Consider the following 26,042-nt stretch of genomic DNA (forward strand, 5'->3'; position numbering starts at 1 on the left):
TCATTGTAGTTTTGATTTGCATTTCTCTAATGATTAATGATGTTGAGCATTCTTTCATGTGTTTCTTGGCAATCTGTATATCTTCTTTGGAGAAATGTCTATTTAGGTCTTCTGCCCACTTTTGGATTGGGTTGTTTGTTTTTTTGATATTGACCTGCATGGGCTGCTTTTAAATTTTGGAGGTTAATCCTTTGTCAGTTGCTTCATTTGCAAGTATTTTCTCCCATTCTGAAGGTTGTCTTTTCCTCTTGTTTATGGTTTCCTTTGCTGTGCAAAAGCTTTGAAGTTTCATTAGGTCCCATTTGTTTATTTTTGTTTTTCTTTCCATTTCTCTAGGAGGTGGGTCAAAAAGGATCTTGCTGTGATTTATGTCATAGAGTGTTCTGCCTATGTTTTCCTTAAGAGTTTGATAGTGTCTGGCCTTACATTTAGGTCTTTAATCCATTTTTGAGTTTATTTTTGACACACACACTTTTAGACATTAATTTTTTAATACCCACTAAAATTGAATTAAGAAATACAAAAAATTTTCACTTGGAGCTTTGTTGTTTAGATATTTTTAAATATCTGTAATCATTGGCCTGTCAGTATGTGCTATTGATGAAAGAGCTCCTTCTTGGCTTTTTATCTCTAAGCCCAGAACCCTCATTTTCTCCCGAGCAAACAAGGACCCGGTAACTGATAACAACACTGTTTCAGAAAGCACAATGTGCTCTTCTTCATTGACAGTTCCACATCCTATGGCTCAGTCTCCTGAGCCCTGCTATCTGTTAAAGAGGACAGATGGTAAAAATGGCTATCTTTTCTGATAACAAAGGCTTTACTATAGCAATAATGCAAAGCTCACTAAAAGAATAATGTGTCAGGTGACATGATGCCACAAATTCTAAGAACTTGGAACAGTGGAAGTTATTTGTGGTTCTCTACAAATTATTTTACCTGACTCCCACACATGCTAAGAAAGATAAAAGGGCAAGAAACAACTTCTTTTTGCTCAGTTATTGTCAGGCAAGTATAAGGAAAACATTGACAACTTCAATAAAGCAACCTTGTTTCTAAATATAAAGGAATAATGTATGGATAATATATATTTGGCCTCTTGAAAAAAATTCTAGAACGAGTTTTTGGTTTTGTTAATCCTTTGGGACTCCAGAAATTCTGGTAGATCCTTCTATATGAATTTGAAAGATTGATTTTAATTAGATATGGGAGTTTTATAGATAATAATTAAATTTAATCAAAATTTATAAGTTTAAAGTGTGTTTGATGCAATGTGATTACAAATGATGCAATGTGATTACGCAAAGTAGAGATTTTTTTTAACTTGGATTTGATTTGTAATCAAGTTTTTGAAAAAAAATCTGAGTATCCACTATTTTTCAAAATATGGAACTAATGTACTTTGTACTTTAGAGTCTGAGGAATTAATATCCTTAATCTATAGCCATTTATACATTTTGAAACTCAACATGTAGTGGTTTTATTTAGGTTAAAGTTACAGTCCAATAATATTTCCATATCATAGTTTAGCTTTCAGTGTTATTTTTAGCAGCATAATGTGAATTTTTATGTAGTGTAATCATTTCAATAGTGCAGAATATTCATTATTTGTTAAATACTCTACAAAACTTGGTACTCTGATTATAGAGCTGGATGATTAGCAAGAATAAATCAAGTTCTCAGTTTTTGGGGGTTTTTTTCCCACCAAATTTTAACAATTAGTGTTCCTTTGATATTAGTAAGAATGGTGAAAAGTGTAAACTGATCCTTGAAGTAATAGGCCAGTGAACATACCTTCTGATAATTTGTCATGTACTTTTTCATGTTATTGAAAGTACTATGTAATCATGTGGTAAAATCAGAAAAGCTGACATGAAAATGAATTAGAGGAAAGTCTATTTCTGCCTAAAATATTTACATATAGAAATAGTGAGGTTAGTTGAAAAGTACAGGTGAAACAATAGAAAAATTTAGGGAGATTATACACACATTGAATTGATGGGTTAGAATTATGGAATTCTGGAAACTTGTGAAGGGAGACATGTTATTGCTTAAAATACATATATCAAGGGAAATCGTGGGGAACAATAGGCAAAGCTGAATTAAAAAGAAAAAGAGGACTTCCATGGTGGCGCAGTGGTTGAGAGTCCGCCTGCCGATGCAGGGGACACGGATTCGTGCCCCGGTCGGGGAAGATCCCACATGCCGCGGAGCGGCTGGGCCCATGAGCCGTGGCCGCTGAGCCTGCGCGTCTGGAGCCTGTGCTCCGCAATGGGAGAAACCTTAAAATTTCAAAGAGATTAATTTTTAAAACCACATTAACAGGGGTATTATAGTCATAAAAATTTGGAGGTTAAAAGTACCTTAACAATGATCTTTAACCTCCTCATTTGCTAAGTTAGGAAAAGGAGGACCAATGAGTAAAAGAAACTTTTCTGGTAAACCATTACCCGTGTAGTTTTGGATCTAGAAATTGTGATAAGACAGTTTTATTAAACAGATATACAGATGGGTTCCTTCTATTCCCCTTTAATAAAATTCCTCACAGCATAAAAATTTAATGTTTTAAATCAAACTCTTTCACTTGAGTTTTTAAAAAACGTTTTCTCCATCTCGAAGGAATTTCTCTATTTCAATAGGAATTTCTCTATTTCAGTAGCTGCTTTCTTAAAGGTAAATTGTGCCCTCTAAACCTCTAAATCCATAGCTTTTCTTAAATGTTCCTGCTAATTAACTCTGCATCATTTGAAAGGTTCAACTTTCTTGAACCTCGTTCTTCTCTTGTCTTCTGTGGAATTTAACCCTATTCTATTTTTCTTATTTCTGAGAATGCATCTCTATTCACCTCAGTCACTCTTCTTTTTCCTAATCTTAAAATATAAGTATTTCTTGGACTGTCTTCTCAACCTTTTTCATTTCTCTCTCTTTACACTCTTGGCTTGCCTACTTAGGCCATCCTAGCTTCATCTGTCCTCTCCTGTTCAACAAATACTTACTGACTCCATCTGTCGAGCCCTGACTATTCCCTTGAACACTTGGCCTGAGTGGACAGCCTCCTCTTACTCAGCCTTTCCATCAGGAAATTCCACTGATTCTGGTGTTGATCATTTCCTAAATCAGTACCACCTGTGCAAACACTATACTCTCTAAGGATCTCAGTTTTCTTTAAGAGTTGTTGTGAGGATTACATGAGTTAATTCATATAAAGCACTTGAAATAGCCTCTGGAATATGGTAAATGCTTACTAATTTGAACTATGATTATATCTTATTCCCAGGTCCAGATGCTAAGCTGTATAGAAGTTTCCTTCCAGATAACTTTTACACTAATCTTTGCTTTCTATTAGTAATAGCAGTACAGCAGCCTAAGTTCTTATTTACTTTCCCAGTATTATTGCTATAAACTCCTAATTGATTTTTCCATAGCCAGTCTCTCCTGACTTTGTTACTCAAGCCATATTAAAGTGTGCTGCTGTGATAAACAACCCTGAATTCTTAATCAACAAAAGTTGATTAATTCTTAATCAACTAATTGATTCAACTAATCAACTAATTCTTAATCAACTAATCAATCAATTAAGAATTAATTCTTAATCAACAAAAGTTCATTTCTGTCCATTATAGTCACTCAGGGGCTTAGTCTGATAGAGGCCCTGTCTTTCACAGTCCCAGGGGCAGAGGGAAAGAGAAGTTGAAGTTGAACACCACCGATTAAATGCTTCTCCGCAGAAGTGCTAGGACTCACTTCCACTAACATTTCATTTGTCTCAACAAGTCAAAAACCCAATCACTGTGTGATAGGCAGAGAGAGAAACATACACTTTTGATCTATAAAGTTTAAAATTTTTCCTTAAAGTAAGTTTCTTCAAACTCATGGCAGGGATGGGATCTGTTATTCAATGATTTGATGGAGAACTTATAAATTCAAGAGATAATAAAGATAGATAGATAGGTAGGTAGGTAGGTAGATAGATGGATAGATAGATAGGTAGATAGATAGATAGATAGGTAGACCTAAGAGTTTAAATGGATTTATGAATGCTCAATTAATAAAGCAATCTTCTTATTCCTTTAATGATCTAGCCTTTATAAATTTGTCACTGTTTAAAGAAGGTAATTATGTTGTCTCCAAAATGTCCATTAATGATATATTTAGAGGTAAAATATTGGGCTGGATCCCAGGGCTCTTGGTGCAACCAACTCTGCAATGTTCTCAGACTTAGGGCCGCTCTGCTATAGTATCCGAATAGGCAGTTAAATAAGGGTAAGCAGTACTGGACATGTATTTATTCCAACACATTCAGGCCTTATCCTGTCTTGACCTCCCCTTATATTAGTATCCTCACCTTCACCCCATTCAGTTAACACTGGTTTTATAAATTTCCTCCAACAGCCAAGCTTCCTTCTACCCCTTGGTGTGTGCAGCTGCCCCCCTTTCAGTTTCGAATACTCTTCTCAGCGTGACTGGCTTCATCATTCAATACTCAGCTCAATTGTCTCCTCTGCCCAGAGGCCTTCCTTGACCACCCCATTTAATATTGTCCCTCCCCCACTTCCTGTCCCTTGTTACCACTGTATTCTATCTTATTTTCTTCAGATCACTTATCACTATCTGAAGTTGCATTTATTTACTTAATTATTGTCTTTCCCTACAACAATAGGAGGGAAAGCTCCATGAAGGCAGGGACATTCTCTTTTTTTCTCTGTTGTATATCTAACTCCAAGAACAGTGCCTGCCACATAGTAGGTACAAAGCAAATATCTTTTAAATGAACGATCAAATCCTGGGAGTTGATCGTTAAAGGGAGCAAAATGTTAAAAGGGAGCAAACCTAAAAATAAGAAATAGCTTTTTTTCTTAAAGAAATCTTTAATATAGTGGCATTTTAGGCATTAGCCAGCTGTTGGGAAAGGAGTTTTGGAGATGGCCAGCCTTCTTGGTGCTCCTTAAACTATCCTAAGTGTGCAGTGACCTGCTCTGTAACCAGCAAAGCGCTGCTTCCTATCATGAGACCCAAGACTAAGGAACATTTAAACAGTTTCATTACTAATAACTATAATCAAGGCAGATGTTTTTGACAAAAAATAATTTATTGATTAGCTAAATATTCTTCCCTAACTCTGGACATCAACTTTGTGACATAGACATACACGCACATACCCTCCAACACATTTAGATACTATAATAATACATTATAGTATGTTAATAGAATGCATTTATATACAGTACCTGCAGTAATGTTAAAAATACTAAATTTTAAATTCGTGTCATCTCCGGCAATCAAAGAATTAGCATGAGAAACTCAGTTTTTATATACTCTTCAGAGAGAGATGTTTTCTTGAATGTTTAACTTAATTAGGGTTTCTTGACGTTAGAGCTGGTCATTGGAATTTCAGTTATAAGCTAAAACCACATTCTTATGCAGCTATATTTGCATTTTACATGCTGATATATTTGCCAGTACATTAATTAAAAGGGACTGTGTCATACCATTTTTGTATCCCTATATTTGTGGGGATATATATTCAATAAACATTTGAATAAATGGTTACTACTTTACTAGCCGAAACCTGTAGATGGTCATTTGAGTAAATGGAAATATAGTTTATTAAATTGTAATATAGAATCATAATAATTTCAAACTCCACATTTTAGGAAAGAAATAACATTTAATGTAGAGAAAATGTTTAGTGAGGTAAACTTTAGATGGGAGCAGGGTTTGTTACCCTCCCTTCCCCCCTCCCATAAGGAATATGCCAGAATTCAAGGAATCGCACTCGAAATCCAGACCTCCACTCAATGCTGGCAACTGGTGCAATCGAATCTGAGTGATCATAGTGATAGGTATTCAGTGAGCTCTTGGCATCTGCCTCCAGAAACACAGGAATGGGAAGGAAAGGGAATTAAGTCTTTCAAGGTGGCATAATGTTTGGGAACTTGGCCAGTCTCACTGGGTTTTTTCCTCCTCTGTCATTATTCCTATTGTCTTCTAACTTTTAAGCCCTCTAAGCCCTCTCTAGCACCACTTACTAGCCTAAGATGTTATAAATAGTCCTACTCAAGTGTCTTTTCTGCCCCTGTGCTGCAGTTCTCATACTCCATTGTATGAGCTGCTGGGCCCTCTATACTTTATTCATAAAATTCTGTGTCACTCTAGTCTCTAATTCCTTGGGCAGGTTCTCTCGTAACCACCTTCCCAGCTCTCAATAAGATGAAATATTTTTTCATGACTGTATATTTTATTTACAGTGTTACTCTTATGCTCATACTCTCACAAACTCAGAGTTTGTCCTGTGTTTGCTGTTTATCTTAACAGCTAGACTACTCAGTTCTATTCATTCAAACCTATTAAAAATACTTTTGGCCTATAAACTTCATTTAGCTTAATCACATGGCTCCTATAATCCCGTAAATATGCTATTTAAGTCTTTGGAGAATATTTACAAATATTTTACCTGCCTTTCATTACCTTTCTCCCAATGATAGGTGATACTAGATTTGCCCTTTAAAAAATATTTTGGGGTACAACTTTCAACAACTACAATCATGTCATAAAATAAATCACTTGTATTGGCAATTTTACACATTTCAAGAATACTAAATATATAAAGTTCTTCATTATTTTTCTAATGCCAAAAATTAGAAAACATGCATAAAACAATATTTAGAAATGTGGAAACACTGTGTTTCTTTCTGGAATTGAGCATCCTATATCAATGCCCAGTATTATTGTGTAGTAATCTCTTAGAATTAGCTTGAAAGCCATGGTACACATTTAGCCCATGGAATGAACTATGCAAATTGAATTATTTGGCCTGTTTTCGTCCTTGATTGCTCTTTTCATTTGTCTGATTGTTTTAATTTTTTTCTTGTTACCAATACCTTTTATGTTCATTTTGGAAAAAACAAAATAGAAATAAAAAGCATAACTACCAACCAGAGAAAATTAAAACTATTTACTTTTAGCATGCTGTTCACAGTACATCCTTTAGATTTCTTGCTATGACACTTTTTTTCCCAAAGAACATAAACATCCTGAACATATTTTATTTTTCTTTATATTCCCTTAATTCCCCGCTTGTGCAGATAACTAGTAGATCATCTATGAATCCAGGTTTCCTGAACTACCCAGTTTATCAAGAGATGTTCATTTCTTTGTATATGAATTTCTTTTCACTTGTTTGTTTGTGGCAGTGTGTCACTCTGGGATTTGAATTTACCTGTGTCCCCTAGTAGTAGGGTAAATCCCTACTTGGTATGTGTGCCAGCCAAAGCTAAGTTGCAGATACCTGCTTCCTCTTACCCTTTCTCCCATATCAAGAACATATTTTACGTCAATAAATATTTATTTACAACAGCATTTTCAAAGGTACATTCTATTTTATTGATGAACATAACTTATTTAAACACCCTCTACTGTTGGACACTTATGGAGTTTTACCATATGTATGTATGTGTTTTACTATTGTAATCAGTTCTGCAGTAAATACCATTCTTGCTAAATCTATGAACGTTGCCGTTTTCCCTTAGGATAAGTCCTAAAAGTAGTATTAATAGGTTAAAGGGTAGGCATGTTTTTTAAATGCTTTTGATACATATTGCCATATTGCCCTTCAGAAATCTGTCATTGGTACTACCACCAGCAGTATTGGAAAGTTACCATATTACCAGACCCTTACAAAATTTCTCTTTTAAAGTAATTGATAATGTAATGAATGGGTCTGTGCTTTCTTAACTACACTAAGCATTCCAAATGATCGCCCATGTTTACAGATTCTTTACTACAAAGTATTCCTTAAATAAAGAGTCACAAAACTATTAAAATGTTGGCTGATAGCTTGTTTGCTTGCAGTATTGTTTGCTTATAGTTTTAGGTGATGTCCAAGTGAGGAAAGTAAAGGAAACCAGTAGTGATAGCCTAGCCTCAGTCTCCCTCTCTTCAAAACACAGCACTGGAGAGCAACTACTCGTAAACTCATCCCTGGTGATCTCTAAGCTTCAAGGAGATGAGAAGTAGAACCATTTTACAAAACTTAGTAACCTTTTTTGTAGATAATGCATTATCAAAGTTGTTAGGTTGAAGAGAAGTATACTTCTTTAAAACCAAATGGTCATTAAAATACTTATCTATAATCTGATTTATCCATTCAGTTAGTATTTTATTATATCCTGCTTAATTTTGGCCAAGTTCTTTATGCCCTTATATCCAACCATGAGAATTAAAATGCAAAAATCACAAGGTACAATATTTTGAGAGTCTATCTTTGACTTCCTTGGTAGGCAGTAGATTAGGAGGTTCTTTTAGAAAAGTATGTTTGGGGTAAAAATTCCTACATGACAGGAGTACTAGTTATTGAGACTATGGAACATATTATTTTGAAAGTCTTAGTCTCAACTAAACTTTGACTTTCCTAGACTATGCCATGCCTTTTCTGACGATAGCATACCATAAAAGTCATATGTTGCATTTTTATGTTCATTTGCCCAGAATCCATGAAACAAGAGATACTTGGGGAGCAAAATGTTTCATAGTTAAAAGGGACCTTATAGATATTCCAGTTCAGCATGTTTAATGGATGCTTAATGGGTGATGATGGTGCTGGTGGTGGTGATAATAATAAGGAGAAGGAGGAAGAGAATAATTTTGGGAGCTCTTATGTGTTTCCCATTCCGCTTAGTGCTTTACTTAGGTTCTTTCATTTATTAAATGAGGAAGTTAAGTTCCAGAAAGGAAAACAACTCTCCCAAGATCAGTCAGTAAAGCCAAAGATCAAACCCAGATTTCCTGGCTCCCAGTATAGTCCACTCTCCATTACATAGTGCTGGCTATATGAAAAACCAGTTTAGACATTTGAATCTCAGAAGTTTTAAAATTTATAATTATAAATATCACTTCTATTGATGCTGTTAAGTATTTACATATATAATACATGTTGAAGGGCTTTAACCTTATTTTATCTATTGTCTATATTCCCTAATATTAATTTTTATTTACTGAATTTTTACTTTAGACATATTATCCCTATTCTTTAATATAAGAAAGTACAATAAGATATTCTCTTATAAATGAGGAACCTGAGGGTCAAGTAGAGCAATTAACGTTTCTAAAGAAAGTCAGTTAAGTAGCAGCAAATCTGGGATTTAAGCTCCCATCTGTTGCCTCCAAAACTCTTTCCACTTTACTCTATAGTTGCTTATTGAAGAATAGCAAAATTAAACAAGCTTGGAAATGATTGATTTGGGGCATTGTAGAAGTGTTATACACTGTCTCCTCTCTTTCTCTCTTGTTTATTTATGCCTCATTTCTTCTTAAAACTAATGTGAAGTAATGTGAACAGTACAATTTACTGTCTTTTTTAAAAATTTCATACTGAGTCTTTTCCCTCTTAAATACTTGGAGGAAACGAACATAGGTTAATAAAGGTAACATGTGTTGAGAATTCCCTGGTGGTCCAGTGGTTAGGACTCCATGCTTCCACTGCCGGGGGCCCAGGTTTGATCCCTGGTCCTAACCTTTCAGTAGGTTTTACTCTAGGATAGAGGGGAAAAAATATTTTAAACATTTTAAAATGTTTAAAAGATTATTGCCTTCTGACCATATTGTCTAGAAAACTGGTAATGTTTCTTTCTTTCAAATGCATGCAAGAGGAAAATCTTTTCTTCATTTTTGGAATATAAACTTATATCAGTATATGAAAGTGTAAAGTGAAATAAATTATTTTTAATTCAAAACTAATGAAAATGTCAATCCCTGTTAGAAAATTTAACAGCTATTAGAAAAATCTTATTAATAAAATGAGAAAACTGAAAGAGACACTCTTGGCAATAGAAGCTGTAATTTTTGCCATTTTTTGTAAAATTTTCCCACTCATCAAATTTCTCTTTGAAAGCTATAGTAAAGCAAATTCGAGAAGAATGCTTTGGAAACTTCTTTCATATGTTATATGGCTGCCTCAAAGTGTATTGCTCTTGCAGGACAGCATATTCTCTTAAATGAGCCCACTGATTTTTCGCAAATATTTTTTTCCTGTGACCACGCAAACCTGTGCCTTCTTTGAAAGCAGAAAGGAAATCATGTCTGATCTTGGATAGTTACATTAAGGTTGGCCCTGAATAGTAAAACCCATTCAAGACCATGGTATTTGAAAATTTTTGAGTCCTAAAAATATGTCCCACTAATGATATAATTGAATTATACTCCAGATATTTCATCTAAAATACCTTTTCTGTCTTTTCCTTTTTACTCTTGTCCTCACTTTTAATGATCCATCGGCCTACAGTGTCTTTACATCCAAAATGCAAAGCAGACAAATGGGCATCTCAGGGAAGAACATGACTAAAAGCACCAGCATCAGCGGAGACATGTGCTCGCTGGAGAAGAATGATGGCAGCCAGTCTGACACTGCAGTGGGCGCCTTGGGCACCAGCAGCAAAAAGCGGCGCTCTAGCATTGGGGCCAAAATGGTAGCTATTGTTGGTCTCTCCCGGAAAAGCCGCAGTGCTTCTCAGCTCAGCCAAACGGGTAGGCATTTTTATGTTACTCTTTTGACTTCCTAATTGAGTTGTAATTAATTAAAATACATACTCTTTTCTCTTATTTATTCTGTCTCAGTAATGTGTAGATGATGACATGTTCCAGAAGAAAAGGGGCATATTTTAAACTAGTTAACTTTTCCGAAAATATAACAATGACTTTGTTTTTCAGTGATCAGTGAACCTGCTTCTCAGTGAACCTTGGTTACTGTTCTTGAAATGCACTTAACATCTTTTCTCCTCAGAGAGGAGTTAAGCTGTGGTCCTCCTGATTGTCAGTTGCTGGTCCTCTGTAAAGGTACTCTGATCTGTGAGATATTTACTTTTCTTTAGGTTCCTCAAGTTGGAACCAGCCAAGTTAATTTCCACTCCCAGCAAGTTACCGTGATGAAGATGACGCCACATATTTTGTATGAATAATATACTTCATTTATTGCTGACAGCCTAACTTCTTTTTCAGTTTGTAAGCAGCATTTACCAGTTGTATCAATTTTCTCACTGCAGTTTTTATTTCCCTGTTAACACTTCAAGCAGCAATATTCTCCAGCAGCAGGGATGGAGGAATTTTCTGCTGACAGGGAAGATACTCAAAGATTTGCTACTTTAAAATTCAGTCTCGAATCACATCTGCAAAAATAAATTAGATACCACACTCCTACTCAGAAAAGCCACTGTTAGTAATTAAGAAATTTGTGAGTCAAAGCAATGGCTTTTTTCAAATGGGTGTTGATAATTAAGCATTAAGTCCCTGGTATCTTGGAAATAATAGCATATCTTCTACTTAACACACAAACAAAAGCATATAATATGGTGTTTCTTTTACAGCAAATAAATTATAGGCAAATGGATTAAATCTCATTTGTGCCTGAATACTAGGGTTCTGGTACAGAGAAGCCAGGGCATAAATCTACAGCACAAAAGAATTTAAGGATATGTTAATTCCTGGACCCGTCTAACCTTGGTTTTACAAACTGTAACAGTGATTCTGGAATTTGAGCCTTATATGATAGTATTATTTTGAAATAATTATTTGATGGCATTCCTTATATCCTGATTGTAACTTACTATATTTCATGTGATTATGTTAGAGTAATTTTTCACTTGGTGTTTTAAAATGTTACTTTGCATTTTAATATAGAATTAGAAATTTAATTTATGGACATAGAGATCATATTTAAAGGATTTTTTAAATTGCTAGCATTTACACATAATTAACTGTGTTGTGCTAAAATGATAGATGTTGGCCTTTTGAAATTGAGAGGTTTTTTTCTCTCGCAGTTAGAACTTTATTTATTGCATTTTTCTCTTTAAAACTTACAAACATTTGTAAACCCAAAACTGCTCTAAAAAAAGTCTATTAATCTAAAAAATGAAGAACCTAAAATAGGCACTGATAAAACTACAAGTTAGAGAATATGTGGTATTAAATGAAATAAATAATTCTATTCATTCAGGGGTTTGAGCACTTACTATGTGCCAGGCACATGGAGAACACAGATGAATAAGAAATCATTTATAACCTGAGTTGCTTATACTCTAGTAGAAGATAGATACTTCAACAGATTGCTTCAAGATCCTATGTCAGTGGTAAAACTAGAATTACATAGAAAGTGTGCTGAGTGCTCAGAGGAGGATTGTTTGAATTCCAAGAGTGAATACCTGGAGGAGATGTTGCCTGATCCAAGGCCTGAAAAAAGAGTGATTGCTAACCAGGTAAAGGACAATTAGAAAGGTGTTCCAGATAGAAACCGTAATGACAAAGGAATGGAAGTATTACATATACAGGAATGATAGGAAATAGATGTGATTTTAACAAAAAATTTTGGACTGAATGTGGCTAGAGGCAAGGTCGATAGGTCATGGAGAGTCTCATAGATCATATTAATTTGTAGGTGATAGGAAGTTTTAAAGGGTTTTCAGTAGAGAATTGATATGGATAGATTCGCATAATATATATTTTGTAGGCCATTCAGGCAGCCATTTACTTATCTAACAAATATTTTTTGAGCATCTACCATATGCTGTATTTTAAAGAAAACATGGGCAAGACGAGATCCTTCTCTTGGAGCTTATATCTAGTGGAGCTGCAATAAAGAAGTAAACCTAAGTCAGCATCTGGTAAAGAGGATTTTAGGATGAATTAGCAGAATAGTACAATATTTCAGATAAGAGATAAGATCCTGAACGAAGTGAGTTGTCAGTTATAATAAAGATAGAGAGGGGTTGATAAATTCAGGGGATTGTTAACAAGCAAAATTAGTAGTCAGTCACCCGATTTATTCATGGGTCAGATGTGGGGAGGTGAAGGAGAGAAGATTCTAAGGTAATCCCCATATTTCTGGCTTAACATCCCTGGATGGATGGTTGTGGTGCTATTAATGGATATTGGAAGTATAAAAGAAGGAATAGGTTGGGAGAAGGAGAGGTGTCAATTTAGGATACTTTGAATCTGAGATATCTATGGAACATCCAAGTAGAAATGTCTAGAACGTATTTAAATAAACTCTTCTAAAGCTCGTGTCAGAACCAGAGACATAAATCTGGGAGTTATAACGTTCAGAGGTTGCTTGAAACCATGAATATGAGTGAGACTGCCCAAGAAGAACACTGCAGATAAAAGAACAGTAGGTGAAGGCAGTGCTCTGTGGAAGATTAACCTTTTAGAATTGGACAGAGGAACAGGAGCCAATGAAGACCAAGAAGAAATTATCATGAAAAAAGGACAAACACTCTGAGAGAGTAGTGTCACAGAAGCTAAGAGTATAGAACGTTTGAAGAAGATGGTCAATATTTCTCAATGATCAATTTCATGTCTTCATAGTTTTGGCATTAATATCCCATATATCTTTCTGTGACAATATTTTTATTTAAAAATAGAGATCTGTTGACCATACACTGATTTGATTTTTATTGTCAAAAACACTGTGATGTTAGCAGATTTAAGAAATGTAGTTTAGTTCTTTGTTATATCATATAGCCCCTTCTTATGTATATAGCATAGCAGAAAATAACGTGTTCCTTTTTGTTGTTGTCTACATTTATATTCAGTAACATTATAATTGTTAAATTTTTTATCATTCTTAAAATGTGCAGTTGCATTCCTACGTACACAACGTATAGCTTCGACCTACATTGACAATAGAATTCAGAATATCTCTCATTTTAAAGCCAGAGATTAACTGTAGAATAGCCAACAGAGATTGTTTTGTAATTACTGGACTCCAAACTTCCAGTGGGTTTCTAAATTCTGTATTTCTGTGTATATGTCTCAAGTAAGGTTTTTATGTTTTCTTTTCTTAAAAATGCAGTAACAAGCTCTAACAGTGTTTAAAACTGAAATCTTCAAATTTAATACCTAAACTCTTTGATCATATGATAACATTCTCTAAAACAATGAATGGATTTATGATGTTGCATCTTACAATAGATCCTTTGTTTTGATTTTTCTGGCCTTTGCATGGAGATCTGCATGTAATTAATTTATAGTTATCATTTAATTAATGATATACCATAATATCTTCAACTTCTTAAAATGATACTCATTGTAAAAGTAAATATCATTTTACCAGTATGGATTTCAAGACCAGATAAAGACTGCTTACTTGACTTCTGAAGAGTAGAAAACTCAGCAAAATGGTATCTTTCTAAAGAATGTCGAAATTATTCTGGATTATGATTATGTATGATTATGTAGGATCAGTAATCATACATAAACAATAATTGATGAAGGGGAAACCATTTATAAAGATATGTTGGTTAATACACATAGTAGCTAAGTCATATCTCTCTTCTTTTCCCAGGCTATTTTGTATCCTTCTTTGACTGTTGAGTGGAAACTCACCATTTTTAAAGCTTAAATATATCTTGCTAAACATCACAACCTTGTAGAAAGCACATAGGGTGAATAAGGAGACTTGGATGCTATTGCTTACTCTGGGTTATATAAGATATCAAACACGGCCTCTTAAGAAAACCTGCCCAGGGGCTTCCCTGGTGGCGCAGTGGTTGAGAGTCCGCCTGCCGATGCAGGAGACACGGGCTCGTGCCCCGATCCGGGAGGATCCCACATGCCACGGAGCGGCTGGGCCCGTGAGCCATGGCCACTGAGCCTGCGCGTCCGGAGCCTGTGCTCTGCAACTGGAGAGGCCACAACAGTGAGAGGCCCGCGTACCGCAAAAAAAAAAAAAAAAAAAAAAAAAACCTGCCCAACACATCTGAGTCATAGAATGTTCATCTGACAGTTGTATTTAACACCTGCTGTCCTAACAGAGTTTTTATAAAGATAATACTTTAAATGTATAAGAAAATGCTTTCAGAACTTAAAAATCATTTTATAGATGTAAGCTATAAATAGCAAATTCAGCCTCATGGGGAATCAGGAATTCTATTTTAGACATGTCAATTTTGAGATGCCCATGAGACGTCTAAGGACAGTCATTCTATGGTTAGTTGGATATGCATCCATATTAGGTCAAGGCTAAGCATGTAATTTGGGAGTAATCAGCAGGTAATATTTAAAGCCATGGCACTAGATAATATTACTTTGTGTAACTTAAATCAGAGGAAAACTAAAGACAGAGCCCTGGTATATGCCAACATTTAGATATCAGGAAGAGAGTCCATTAAAGGAAACTTAAGAGAGAGCAGCCATTAAAGAAAATGAAAAAGAAGAATATGGTATCTTGGAAACCAAAGGAAGAAAATATTTTAAGAAAGCTGATCATCTCTGTCAAGTGCTTCTGGTAGTTCAGATAAGATGAAGATTGGGAGTTGACCATTGGATTTCGCAAGATGGAGGAATTTGGTAAACCTTGACAAGCCTTGCGATGGTAGACAAAGCCTGATTGGAGCAGGTTAACAAAAATGGGAGGTGAAGTAGAGTCCCTGAGAATAATTTCAAGAATGAAAATTAGAACACCTAATACTTATTGAGCACTTTCATGTGCTAGGCACTGTTTTAAGCACTTTGCATGTAAATCATTTAAATCTTACAATGTTATGGAGCAAGAATTAATTACTATTACCCTCATTTTATAGATGAGGGAATCAAAGTAGGCAGAAGGGGAGTAACTTCCCCAAGTTTACTTAACTAGTTAAGGGTGGAAGTTGGGATTTAAATCCAGGCAGTATAGATCTGGAGACTTCGTTCTTAATTATTCTGTTATAGTCTAGACCAGCACTGTCCAATAGAACTTTTAGCAGTGTTGGCATTGCTCTATATCTGCATTATCCAATACAATATGGTAGCCAACATGTGGCTACCATACAACCAACATGTGGCTATTGAGCACTTGAAATGTGGCTTGTGTGACTGAGTAACTGAATTTTAAATTTTTTTACATTTTTAATTTATATAATTTTAAGTAGGCACATATGATTAGTGACTACTGTGTGCAAATAAAAACAATTTCTAGGATTTTTGATAAAAAGGGAAATAAAAAAAATAGGACTATAGCTTGGAAGAAATAGATCAAAGACGAGTTTTGGTTTTTTAATGAGAGGGGATACTTGTGGGAACAACTGAGTGGGTGAGAGAGCTTCGGATCCAGAGCTTAAGTAGAGATCAGCTCTTATAACCTGTGGCCACTCAGGAATCTCTGCTCTTTTCATCTTGTAGTAATTTCTAAGCTCGCCCAGTACTTTATACTTCCTCTAATTATAATACTGAGTAACTGTAATCATTTATGTATTTGTCTATCTCTTGGCTAGACTGTTTTTTCTTATTTTGTACATCCTTCTCAGTGTCTGGTATAGTATCAAACATAGTGATCTCCGATGAAAGGCCCATGTACTCCTTTGGGGTTCATGATGAAGTTCTCTGGAGGATGGAACGAAAATGGTAGAATTTATTTTTCCTTTTAATCTAAAAGACAAAAAAGAAATTAAGCACTACCATATTTAATATATGGCTTCACCCTAGTTTTCTCAGTTGGTCTGGATGTCAGTCAGGTGTTGCATGCCTTTCTGGAGGTGTTAGTTTCCTTAACCACAAGAAAATGGGCAAGAGGCTCACAGAGATTCCTGCAATGAAACTGGATTAAGTGTGATACTAATACTGCAACTACACAAAAATGTAGTCCTGAAACTTCTACTCCTAGTCAGGCTTTTCGTTAGCCACTGATGAAATAAACAAAGTGACACTCTAAGATCTGACAAGAAGTCACTAAAAAATCCTAAGTTCTCAGGAAAATTAATAAAATACAGATTTATATCCACTATTATTAACAATGAACTTTACCCTACATTTATACTTTATATGATCTATGGTGTTTTGTTATGAAGTTTCTTTTTCAACTATGACATTATTAAAGCTAAGTATGAGAAAACTGAATTTGGAAGCACACCTTCGAGTTGCTCTATTTAGTAGCTGACATAATACCAGCTGCAATAAAATATAAACCTTGAAAACTTAGTACAAAAGAAGTTCATTCATTGAGCAAATATCAGTCCAATGCAGTTATTCCCAGTGGGCCGGTGGCCTGCCCTCTGGTCATTCAGAGTTTGAGGCTCTTTTCATCTCGTGGCTCTACCGTCTTCTAGGGCCTTGGGGCCCTCTGTATTCAGCCAGCACATGGGAAGTTTTTATGGGCAAGATTTGGAAATAATGAAGTCACTTCTGCCTTTATTTCATTGGCTACAACTCAGTCACAAGGCTGATGCTAGAGAATGGGAGGTTGGGAAATGTAGTCTAGGGAGTGCTCAGGAAAAAGAGGAAGCAGTTTTGTAAGCAAACCAATATTTTTAAAAACTATAATGTCCATTACTTCAAACATTTTTCTTGAGAGCATAAAGCCTTATTTTACCACTTGAAATAATGATTTGCAAATATTTATTGCATTCTAATCTTTTAAAATATTTGTATGTATTTTATGTTTTCTAAAAGTAAATACATAATTTATAATTTTCTTTTTACTGAAATGGAGGTGGTCTCTCATTGTAGTTCAGATTTGTATTTCCCTAATGATTAGTGATATTGAGCATCTTTTCATGAGCTTATTGGCTGTTTGTGTATCTTCTTTGTAGAAATGTATATTTGAGTCCTTTGCCCATTTTCTTTTTTTTTAATTGAAGTATAACTGACATACAACATTATATTAGTTTCAGGTGCACAACATGATGATTCAGTATTTGTATATGTTGTGAGATGATCACTACAATAAGTCTAGTTAACACCTATCACCTTATATAGTTACAGGATTCTTTTTCTTGGGATGAGAACTTTTAAGATCTAATCTCTTAATAATTTTCAAATATGCAATACAGTATTATTATTACAACATTATTATTAGTCACCATGCTGTACATTACATTCCCATGACTTGTTTATTTTACAACTGGGAGTTTGTACCTTTTGAATCCCTTCACCCATTTTACCAATACCCCTGCCTGGCCTCTAGCAACCACCAATCTGTTCCCTGTATCTATGAGCTTAGTGCTTTCTGTTTTTTTTTAAGATTCCATATATATATCAAACAGAATGATATTTGTCTTTCTCTGTCTGACTTATTTTACTTGGCATAAGCCTGAAGGTCCATCCATGTTCTCACAGATGACAAGATTTCATTCTTTTCTATGGTTGAATAGTGTGTGTGTGTGTGTGTGTGTGTGTGTGTGTGTGTGTGTATGTGTGTGTGTGTGTGTGTGTGTGTGTGTGTGTGTGTGTGTATCACATTTTCTTTATCCATTCATCTATCAGTTGATACTTAGGTTGTTTCCCTATCTTGGCTATTATAAATAATGCTGCAGTGAACATGGAGTACAAATATCTTTTCAAGTTAGGGTTTTCATTTTCTTCAGATAAACACCCAGAGGTAGAATTGCTGGATTATATGGTAGCTCTACTTCTTAATTTTTTGAGCAACCTCCATACTGTTTTCTTTAGGTGCTGCAGCAATTTACATTCCCACCAGCAGTGTATAAAGGTTTCCTTTCCTCCACATCCTCACCAACACTTGTTATTTCTTGTCTTTTTGATAATAGCCATTCTACCAGGTATGAGGTGATATTCTCATTGTGGGTTTGATTTGCATTTCCCTGACAATTAGTGATGTTGAGCATGTTTTAATGTACCTGTTGGCCATCTGTATGTCCTTTTGAAAAAATGTCTCTTCGGATCCTTTACCCATTTTTAAATTGAATTGTTTGGGTTTTTTACTACTAGTTCTCAGAGTTCTTTATGTATTTTGGATATTAACCCCTTATCAGATATATTATTTGCAAATATTTTCTCCCATTCAGTAGGTTGCTTTTTCATTTTGTTGACGGTTCCTCTGCTGTGCAGAAGCTTTTTAGTTTTATGTAGTCCCACTTGTTTATTTTTGCTTTTATTGCCTTTGCTTTTGGTATCAAATTCAAAAAATCATTGCTAATATGGATGTCAAGGGGCTTACTGTGTTTTCTTCTAAGAGTTTTATGGTTTCAGGTCTTACCTTCAAGTCTTTAATCCACTTTGAGTTAATTTTTGTGTATGGTGTAAGATGGTGGTCAGTTTCGTTCTTTTGCATGTGGCTGTCCAGTTTTCCCAACACTATTTATTGAAGAGACTGTGCTTTCCCCATTGTATATTCTTGGCTCCTTTGTTGTAAATTAATTGACAAAAATGCATGGGTTTGTTCCTTGGCTCTCTATTCTGTGCCATTGATCTATGTGTCTGTCTTTATGCCAGTATTATACTATTTTGATTACTATTGCTTTGTAATATAATTTGAAGTCAGAGAGTGTGATGCCTCCAACTTTGTTCTTCTTTCTCAAGTTTGCTTTGGCTATTTGAAGGGCCTTTTGTGGTTCCATACAAATTTTAGGATTGTTTATTTCTGTGAAAAATGCCATTGGAATTTTGATAGAGATTGCATTGAATCTGTAGATTGCTTTGGGTAGTATGGACATCTTAACAATATTAATTCTTCCAATCAATGAGCACAGAATATCTTTCCATCTATTTGTGTCTTCCTCAGTTTCTTTCACCAACGTCTAATAGTTTTCAATGCACAGGCCTTTAACCTCTTTTGTTAAATTTATTCTTAGGTAATTTTTTCTTTTTGATGCAATTGTAAATGGGATTGCTTTCTTAATTTTTCCTTCCTGATAGTTCATTATTAGTGTATAGAAACCCAATTTCTAATTGGGCTTTATTTTGTTGTTGTTGAGTTGAAAAATATTTTTTATGGCAAAAAAATATAAACCTGTTTTTTAGATTCTTAAGGGTCACCTGTGTATTAATAACATTTTATATATAACTTATTTGAATTTGTCTGAATCCCATTGGACTTCAGATCCTTGATGGAAAGAACTATATCTCATTCATTTTTATATCTATGGTACCTAAGATGATAGCTGGTATCTACTAAATACTCAATATTTTTTTGAATGAATGAATGAACAATTCAGTGCATCTTTGTTCTAGACAAGAAAAAAAACTATATTCCTCCAGATGTTAAACTGCTACACTGGAGTTTTAAAAGCTATAAATGATCATATAAATATATGTCAAATATTTCTTATTTCTCATCTCATATTCTAGTGTTTTGTTATTATTTTTTATGGAAAGAATAACAGAGCTCTTGAAAGATATTGTTAAGGAAGTATCCACTTACATCTACAAATTATCTTTCATTATCCCTTCTCAAGCCTAAATATTATACTCTTAATCAAATTATTAAAAATTTGCTAATGAATTCTTATGGTATTTTAATAATTTCCCTAAAGCACAGACATTACCATGCATTTATTCATCTCATTAAGTAAACATTTTTATCACTCTTTGCAAGGAAGGCATCTTAGTGGGTGCTATGGAAGACAAAACTTAACAAAATGGAGTCCCCACTCTCTCATAGCTGTTACACTCAATCTTAAAATCTACTAGAAGAAATGAGTTGTAGGCTTGAGTAAATATAAAGCAAATTGGAACATGATGAGGACAAGCAAGAGGTAAAAAGAATATTCTGTAAGGGAGTGTAACAGAATGGAGAAAAGAGATTTTAGAGTTTTAGATACTAGAGCCCATCTCTGCTACATGGGCATGTTACTTAACCTCTCTAAACGTCCATTCTCAGCTGTATAAATAATGGAATCTGTCTTCCTACCTCATGAGGTTGTTATGCGCACTTATGAAAGCACATAAAACATTGTCCAACAAGTTCTCAATCAGTGGTGGCTGCGACTGTTAATATCATTAACAGTTTAACTGTTACTGTTAATATTATTATTATTATATTATCATTAGTATAGCAGTGGAAATGATTACTTTCAACACTGATGCCAAGGTGACAGTTGATCTGAGCCTTGAATTTTAAAGGTTGTTTAAACTTGTGAAGATGCCGGGAATAGGCATTGATATTTCAGACATGGGCAATATTAGACCCAGAGACATGGAAATGCAGTTTTTGTATGAGCAGAGCAAAGAGTAGTTGACACTTAGTGGGAGATGACACGAGCAATATAGGTTGGGGCAAGATTACAAAAAACTTAATGTCAGGCCAAATAGTTCAGACCGTAGAGTTGGCAGTAGGGAGCTATTGCAGGATTTGGAGCAGGGTTATGACAATCAGAGCTGGAAAGATTTTGTCAATAAAGACTTGAGATCAAAAATAAGAGACAGTTTTATTAGTTTAGAGCAGAGATGATGCAGGCCTAATCAATGGTGTATTAGTTTTCTGTTGCTGCCATAAGAAATCACCAAAAACAAACTTAGTTACCTAAAACAGTGGAAATCTACCACTCTGTCCGAAGTCTAGGTGATCTTGGCTGGTTTCTCTTCTCTGTGTCTTACAAGACCAAAATCAAGGTGTCAACAGTATTGGGCTTTTATTTGAAGGCTCAAGAGAAGACTCTTTCTCTAAGTTCATTCAGGTTGTTGGCAGAATTCTGTTCCTTTCCTTCGTAGGACTAAGGTTTCCATTTTCTTTGACACATGACCCCCTTCATCTTCAAGCCGACAATGTCACGTTGAATCTTTCTTGTGCTTCTAATCTCTCTGAGTACCCATTCGGCTGCCTCTCTCTAGCCAGAGGAAGCTCTCTGCTTTTAAGGGCTCATGTAATTAGATTGGGCCCACTCAGATGATCCAGGATATCTCTCTGTTTTAAGCTCCTTAACCTTAATTACATCTGCAAAGTGCCTTTTGCAATATAATGTAACGTATTTATAGATTCCAGAGAATAGTGCGTGGACATCTTTAGGGACAATTCTGCCTATCACAAATTGATGATAGTGGATAGAGATGGAAAAGTGGGGAGATTCAAGAAATATTGTAGATATATTTTTTAATGTATTATTTACATCCTGTATGCTTCCTGGAGTCAATGCAAAATGGAAATAAAAGTTAACTTTCACAACTTACACTATCTGACCAAAGAACACATACCAGTTATTAAGATATAAGCTTTTTTTCTAATATAAAATTAAGAAAATAACTTGTCAGTCATTAAAAAGACATAATTAGCAATAGCATGAGTTTGTTCATTTTAATTTTCACAAACTGAGATATATAATTTATCATCCTCATTTCACATATTAGAAAACTGAGACTTAGAATTTGTATGGTGGGCAGATATACTCAAAGCTGGTACTCTTTATGTGACCCCACTGCTGCAAACAGAATGTTTTAATAGTTAGTTCTTTTCATTATCATTAAGAGGAAAAAAACATTCTCTTCAAAATAAAAGTTTCTCAAGGAACTACTTTTAATTTAATGTAGGTTTTATTTAATGTAATTGGACATAATTTTAAGATGTAAATAGCTAGAGGATTAGATTGTACATCCTAGTTATCAGTAAAGGCCCAATAAATAACTAAACCATAATGAGTTTAATTGTAAGCTCAGCAGCACATATTAAAAGAAGTCTTTTAATTTTATTAAAATTAAGTGCTTTAAGGTTTTTGAGCACAGAGTATAAACAGAGCATAAAAATCTAATTTTAAGTTAAAGCCCATTTTTAATGAAATTCCCATAGACTCTGAATAGGTATATGGAGCTACTAGATGCTTTTTATTTGATGAGTCCTTTTTCTCTTACCCACTAGGAAGACTTCCAAAGAGACAGTTGCAGGTATTTGTTGGAAATGTAATAAAGCCCTAGCTAAGCAGTGTAAAATTCTACTAGGAGTAATCATAATTTGTTTTTTCAACATATGGAAGAAGGTAGGAGTGTTGGCTCATTGCCCCTTGGGCTTTGAAACCTCTTTGGTATCACAGACTTTATAGAATGAAAAACACTAAGGCAGAATCTATCTTTCCTCTCTGATGCTGCTCTAAGTAGACAAATCCTTCTAACTTTTTATTGTATGACTTTTTAAAAAAACTGACATTCCTATTCACTACCTTATAACATCTTAACATATTGTTTTTTTTAATTAATTAATTTATTTATTTATTTTTGGTTGTGTTAGGTCTTTGTAGCTGCACATGGGCTTTCTCTAGTTGCGGCAAACAGGGGCTACTCTTTGTTGTGGTGTACGGGCTTCTTATTGTGGTGGCTTCTCTTTGTTGAGGAGCATGGGCTCTAGGTACGTGGGCTTCAGTAGCTGTGGCACGTGGGCTCAGTAGTTGTGGCTGGCAGGCTCTAGAGCACCTGCTCAGTAGTTGTGGCGCACGGGCTTAGTTGCTCCGCGGCATGTGGGATCTTCCTGGACCAGGGCTCGAACCTGTGTCCACTGCACGGGTTGGCAGGTGGACTCTTAACCACTTCGCCACCAGGGAAGTCCCCATATTGTTATTTAATAAATATTTATTGAAATTCTACTCTGTGGCAGACACCATGGTATATATTAAGTGGGATCCTCTTCATATGGTATTTATGTTCCAGTGGGAAAGACAGGCCTTAACAAATAAATAAAGTAATAATTAGTCAAAATTACAAAGTTTGCCTTGATGGAAATGTACCACGTAGCATGAAAGCATATCACAGGAGATGCTAACTTAGTCTGGCTCATCTTTACATCCACCCCGGCTCTTGCACATAGTCGGGTTTCAACAAATGCCTATTGAATGATATGCACATCCGTACAGTGCCCTTCTGTCTTTATGTATGGTTTATTCAGCAATCTCCACGTTTATGAATATGGTCCACAAATAATCTCCCTGTGGCATCTGTGTGTGTTTCTGTTAAAAACAGTTGAAAGCTAGATGACCTTTTGAAAAGGGATTTAAATTCAACTGTATAGGATCTGAATGTGTATACTATGTATATTCTGAGGGAGAGAGGCAATAGATACCAGTTTAACCTAGATATATGCTTGGTTGAAACAGTGAGAAAGTGGATCCAGTATAATTCTCTTACACATTAAAGTTTGGTACTGACATGAGAATGTAATTTCTGTACCTTTTAGTCCAAAGAATGGTTTGGTTTGGTTTGGGTTCGGGTTTTTATTTTGTTCTAGTATGTGAGGAATCCATTGCTTTTTACTTGAAGCTTCATGATGGCTTACAAAATGAGATTGGGACAATAGCTAATAGTGAAGTATGAGATGAGGTGGGGGAATATACTGATGAGGCAATTGATGGTGAGGCAGCATGGAATGCGGAAGTAAGAAAAAATAGAAATGTGTAGAGACAGGGAAATAATTGCAGAAAACCACAGAGAACCTGCAGTGGGATGTGCTCATAACTGAGTCATTTCTACTTCAGCACCTTTCATCCAAACCCTCCTTTCTAAGGGAAAGATAGTAGCAAAATGTAGGAGAACAATGGCCACCAGCCTCCTCTTGTGTCTTCCTCCTTCCTCTGCCAGAGCTAATTTATCCTGAATTAGAGCTATCTGTGTCAAAGGGAAGATGTGTGACCAGAGGTTTCTTACTTCCTCGCAACCAGGCTGAATTCTTCTTTTAACCAGTCAGTTGTAAAATTATCTTTCAGGAAACGACAATTTGTTAGTTCTACTTCAATATGTTAAAATAGATTCCTTTAAAAAATACAAATGAGGGTTTCCCTGGTGACGCAGTGGTTGAGAGTCCGCCTGCCGATGCAGGGGACACGGGTTCGTGCCCCGGTCCGGGAAGATCCCACGTGCCATGGAGCAGCTGGGCCCGTGAGCCATGGCCGCTGAGCCTGTGTGTCCGGAGCCTGTGCTCCGCGATGGGAGAGGCCACAAAGTGAGAGGCCCGTGTACCGCAAAAAAAAAAAAAAAATACAAATTCTATTTAAGAATCTGCGTTCATTTGACTTCTTTCATTTTGAAAGTTTTCCCTCCAAAATAAGGACATTAAAAATTATTTTGCACAAATGAAAATACCTGTGTTTTAGAAACAAAATAGTAAATGTACTGAACAATGAGAGAGATGGCATACCATATAACTAAATACCTATAACTCTATGTTTGAAAGTTCATTTCTTATTTCCAACTGAAATGGAAAACTGAAGTTTATTTCCTTCCTCAAGGAAGTATAATATTTCTTCTTCCAAATCATACAGCACATGCACAATTTTAAGCCTACTTAGGGTCCTCTCTTTGAATCATATTCTAGAATTTAATCCAACTTACAATCAAATCGTTTTTTGTTTTATATTTTAAGTGATGAAGACCAAGTGGTTCACATTCTCTGTATAGTTGAATAATATTTCACATATTTAGATTTGAATTAGCCTTCTTATTCTGAGTTACATAATCTCAACTTCAATAAAATTTCCTCACTGACTGCATAATGGACTATTCCTCTTTTTAATCCTTTCAATCATATTCAGTATTCCCTGGATGTGTATTTATTCTGCATTTATCTTAATGAGTAGAAACTTGAACTGGAAAATATTATACAAATGTTATATAAACATACTGATTTTTTCATGGAATATTTGTGTGTCAGTAAAATCTTATGATGGCTCTTTGCTTCATTTTGAATAAGAGAACTGTATGAGTTCATTTAGTTTTAATCTGTTTTATCTTTTTGGTCTTTTATGGTTGCTAATTCTTTATCTATTCTTGGTGTAATTTGATTTTTGTTCTTGTAAGAGTCCCCATTTAGTTTCATTTTGTTTCCAATGAGATATTTTAATATACTAAGGTCAGTTAAAATTCCATTGCATTTAACTATTGCTTAAAATTTTAAATAGACTATTAAACTAGCACTGAACTTTGACTTTTTAAAAGTATTACACATTTAAAATATTCAGTCAATATGATTAACTGTGTTTCTAATAAAGTAAGAGTGCTGTGCAGGTACTATGGACTACTAAAAAACTATACAAATTATACAAAAATTATACAAATCACAGACACATCTTCAAAAAGCTTAAAATCTATTAGGGAAGTTGTGTTAGATAGCATTTCAGTAACCGAAAATACTGTAAGATTTCAGAAAGATCACTTATGACTGGAATGAAATTTTGGATGACTTCTTGGAGGGTTTATGATTTGAGCTAGAATTTGAAGACTAAGTAGCCAGAATTTTAAGATTAATGAAATGATATAGGAGTGCATGTCAAGCATAGAAAACTTTAGTATTATAAGTTTAGGAAAACATAGAGTATGCATCAGAGAAATATCAGTGATCTAATTTGACTCAAGTGTTGGTTTTCAAA

General features: G+C 34.9%; 1 protein-coding gene across 2 annotated transcripts in view; it reads left to right on the forward strand.

Annotated features, from left to right (window-relative positions):
- Positions 1–26,042, forward strand: part of RIMS2 (regulating synaptic membrane exocytosis 2) — a 626,602-nt gene that overhangs the window by 539,187 nt on the left and 61,373 nt on the right. For both annotated transcript variants that reach the window (XM_033842900.2, XM_073794656.1), the window contains one exon: positions 10,280–10,521. In XM_033842900.2, coding sequence (XP_033698791.1) covers positions 10,280–10,521 — 242 coding nt within the window. The remainder of the gene's footprint in view (positions 1–10,279; positions 10,522–26,042) is intronic.

This window comes from Tursiops truncatus, chromosome 17 (assembly GCF_011762595.2).
Source record: "Tursiops truncatus isolate mTurTru1 chromosome 17, mTurTru1.mat.Y, whole genome shotgun sequence".
NCBI lineage: Eukaryota > Metazoa > Chordata > Mammalia > Artiodactyla > Delphinidae > Tursiops > Tursiops truncatus.